Consider the following 4,053-nt stretch of genomic DNA (forward strand, 5'->3'; position numbering starts at 1 on the left):
CGATGAGTGGACCAAAATTCCTCCATAGCGCTGTAACAGACTCATTGCAAGTTATCACAAATGCTTGATTGCAATTGTTGCTGCTAAGGGTGGCCCAACCAGTTATTAGGTTTAGGGAGCAAACACTTTTTCACACAGGGCCATGTAGTTTTGGATTTTGTTGTCCCTTAATAATAAAACCCTTCATTTAAAAACTGCATGTTGTGTTCACTTGTGTTATCTTTTACTAATATTTAAATTTGTTTGATGATCTGAAACATTAAAGTGTGACAAACATGCAAAAAAATAAGAAATCAGGAAGGGGGCCAACACTTTTTCACACCACTGTTTTTTTTTTTGCCAATTAAAACTTATGATATGCTTATCATTGTTTTTCAGTATACCATAGAAACATGTGGAAAAATAATCTACAAATACTGAAGCAGCAAACTTTGCAAAACACAAAATGTATGTCACTGCCAAAACCTTTGGCCACGACTGTAGTGTGCAATAAAATACAGAATGGTTTTGGGATGGGGTGATATTTAAAACACAATAGTACATAGCTTACCTACAGTACACCCCTGATCAGGTGCTGGCTGCTTGAATTGCCTGCATTCAGCATTCAAATTTTATCCAATGTTTTCCCGTGTCTTTTCTAATCTCCTGATACTTTAGTTTTTTGTTCAGATTATAGTGCAGAATGGGCTGTCTGTAAAGTTTTTGGTGCTACACCCATTTATCCTTTTACTGTTTTTTAGGAACCCTTTTAAAGATGCAACACCACATGGCACACACTCTTAGATTAATTTGTTAATATGGGCTCTGAAAAACACACTACTCATGCCTCACTCATGCAGTATGTGCAAAGACAGGCCATATAACCCTAACCAGAATCGAAAGGTCAATAAAATCTATTATTTAGAATTGTTTGTCAATGTGCAACCCTATTAATCAGTTCTGACAAATGTTTACATGATATGAGTAATTCTGCAGGTATTGCACTATGATACACAACACAAAACAGCTGGTCTAGATTTAAATTTTGAACTCAGAAATCAATAAAACGTTTGTGGATTCTTTCACCTGTCTCCTGGTTTAAATTCGCGTGAAAACGTAGTTCTCTTTTTCTTGTGCTTTCTCTTTAGGTTGCGTATAGAGAGGGGGATGCTCTTTTTTCGAATCGGGCCACTCTGCAGTGAGGCTGTTGAGCTGGCAGAGGAAGTGACAGAACTGGTATCATCTGTATCATCCCCTGGCTCCTCATTTGACTCTTGTTCCCCCAAATGGGCCCATTGTCCCTGAAGAACATCCAGTGGTGGCTCTTTTCCCTCCTCCAGAGCATCCTGGCATGGAAAAGGACCATTGTTGGGGTAGCATGGAACAGAATTATCATCAGGACAGTCCTGTTCCTGCACTGATCTCTTTTCACCTGGAGAATAAGACATGGTTCAAAAGATTAGATGATTTCTAAAAAGTCACATAATCAGATACCTATTCAAACAGCACACTATATTATGTATAATGTAATGTATACTATATTATACACAACAATTATGTGGACCAGGCTGACTATAGACAATTCAGTTCAGTTTGTGTCAGACAATGACAAGTGCAGTACCTTCCGTGCCCTCCATTTTCTCTGTTGATTCTGAATCGTTACTCTGTGTGTCTGCATTTTCTGTAATTTTCTTTCCCACTTCCTTTTTATACATTCTTTTTAACTGAAAATGAACAAATAACAATGATCAAAAAACAAGAAACACCATTTCTTTTCATTTAGAAAACTAGTTAGTTTTGACTAACACCAGATTAGTCATCATATTTCAACTAATTGATTAAAACACACGTTTCAATTAAATACAAATTGCTTCGGGTTTATAATTCAAGATAGATATACAGTCCATAACAAGCTAAATTACAAGCAATAGCATAATAGAACACAAATGAAGTAAACAGTTTAAATCTTTCTAACAGTATCATGTACTGAAGAAAATTTTATCAGAAAAACAAAAAGAAACAAACATTAATACAGATTCAGTGTTGAAAGTTAGAACATTAATGTTACTGATCTTCTGTACATGTTTGATTGTAGATGTAACAGATATAACCACACCAACTATACCTTTCGAACAACAGGGTCCTCAGGGTGAGCAGGTGCCCCCTCTAGACCATCACAGGTGATCCGTATAGTTTCACTCTTGGCAGGAAACACATACAAGGCTCTCTCTCCAAGCTGCCTTTGAGTATGATCAAAGTAGCCTAGTCGCTTCACCCTGAACATAAGAGAAAATCAAGAGAAAACAAATCATCTGATTATAACATGTGAATGAGTAAACCTAGAGAAATAAGCAAGTAACAACTTGTCCGAGTGTCGTCTATTAGTAAATCATACTTTAATGCACTCAGTTTCCTTTGCACTAGAGCATTGAAGTGTGCTACAAAAAGGGTTGTCAATTCAAAATGAAAACAAAATGAATTTAACTAGTCCGCAAAAAAAAAAAAAAAAGACATTGGCTGAACTTTTCTTTGATACCACAGCAAAAACTGGCATTGTAACCACAGGCGCTGATTTATGTTTCTGCTGGTGGGTGCCCAACCTCCATAACACTTAACCCCCCACTCCATGTTAATAAAGGTAACATTAGCCAGCCTTATATCATGTTCTTTTTTTTTTTTATAGAATTTTTGCAGACATATAAAAAGGTATTACATCTGTTGCAAAATGAGATCAGGTGTCTGATCAGAAGAAAAGCAAGAAACAAAACGTAACAACAAAGAACCCCTCCACCCATAACCCAGCCCAAGGGCCACCGAAATAACAAACAAAAAATAAGAAAATAAGGATATCAAAAAGCAACAGACAATACAATAAAGTCTAATCAAATAAACCCCCCATAAGGGTCTAGTCAGAAGGTCCAGATGTCACAGTAAGGTTCTGAATAGTACATAATATAGGGCTCCACATTTTGTAAAAGGCCCTCAGTGATCCTTTGGAAGAATGTCTAATTTTTTCTAGGTGGATACACTGCAATACCTCTCGTGCCCAATCCTCATGTGATGGGGGAGAGGCATGTTTCCATTTAAAGAGGATAGCACGCCTGGCCAACAAAGTGGTAAAGGCAATGATGCAGTGCACTGCAGGTGATGCGATTGAAGTTGGGGAAAGGCCAAACAGGACAGTCAACGCGTTAGGGGCAATAGTGGTATTAAGGGCCTGTGAGAGTGTTCTAAAAATGTCAAACCAATAGTCTGTTAGCATTGGGCAAGACAAGAACATATGGAGATGATCAGCTGGAGATTGTTTGCATCTATTGCAGGCATCACTTCTGTTAGGAAATATTTTAGCCAGTTTAGCATTAGTGAAGTGAGCTCTGTGAAGCACTTTACATTGTATTAGGGCATGTCTAGCACAGATAGATGAAGAATGAATTAATCCAAGAATGTTCTTCCACTGGTCCTCCGATATGTCAATACCCAAATCTTGCTCCCAGGCTTGCTTAAGAGAGTCAACTGGAGATGGAGTAAGGGAAGTTATTTTACCATAAATGGTAGATATCAGCCGTCTTTGACCAGGGTCGAGAGTAAGAATTAAATCAAGTTCTGATTCAGGGGGCCGATTTGGGAAATAATTTTTGAATAAAGTGCCTCACTTGAAAAATATTAAAAAGATGGCTATTAGGAAGGTTGAATTTAACTGATAAAGAAGGGAAAGAGGAGAAGATTTCCTTTTCATACAAATCGTTCAACGTAAAAAGACCCTTAGTTGCCCAAATATCGAAAACCCAGTCTGAAAGGGACGGAGGAAATAAATGATTATTGGAAATTGCCATGTAAATGGAGGCTTTGTGTAAACCGAATTGTTTCTTGAATTGATGCCAGATCTTAATAGAATTAATAACTACCGGATTGCTTGAAACTTTGTGTAGATCAAGAGGAAGCTGAGAACAAACATTAGAAAGTAAGGAACGGGAGGAAGATATTTCTATGTGTAACCAGGGTGGGCTAGAATCACAGCATCTATGGCTAACCCAGTAAAGTAGCTTATTGATATTACATGCCCAAAAGTAGCAT

General features: G+C 37.6%; 1 protein-coding gene across 1 annotated transcript in view; it reads right to left on the reverse strand.

Moving 5' to 3' along the window:
* Window positions 1–778: 778 nt before the first annotated feature.
* Window positions 779–4,053, reverse strand: part of LOC107575901 ((E3-independent) E2 ubiquitin-conjugating enzyme-like) — a 10,432-nt gene continuing 7,157 nt past the window's right edge. The window contains exons 2-4 of the mRNA XM_016262216.1: window positions 2,105–2,255; window positions 1,601–1,703; window positions 779–1,411 (exon numbers count right to left, since the gene is read on the reverse strand). Coding sequence (XP_016117702.1) covers window positions 1,062–1,411; window positions 1,601–1,703; window positions 2,105–2,255 — 604 coding nt within the window. The 3' untranslated portion in view covers window positions 779–1,061. The remainder of the gene's footprint in view (window positions 1,412–1,600; window positions 1,704–2,104; window positions 2,256–4,053) is intronic.

This window comes from Sinocyclocheilus grahami, unplaced genomic scaffold (genome assembly GCF_001515645.1).
Source record: "Sinocyclocheilus grahami isolate Dianchi unplaced genomic scaffold, SAMN03320097.WGS_v1.1 scaffold2990.1, whole genome shotgun sequence".
Lineage (NCBI taxonomy): Eukaryota > Metazoa > Chordata > Actinopteri > Cypriniformes > Cyprinidae > Sinocyclocheilus > Sinocyclocheilus grahami.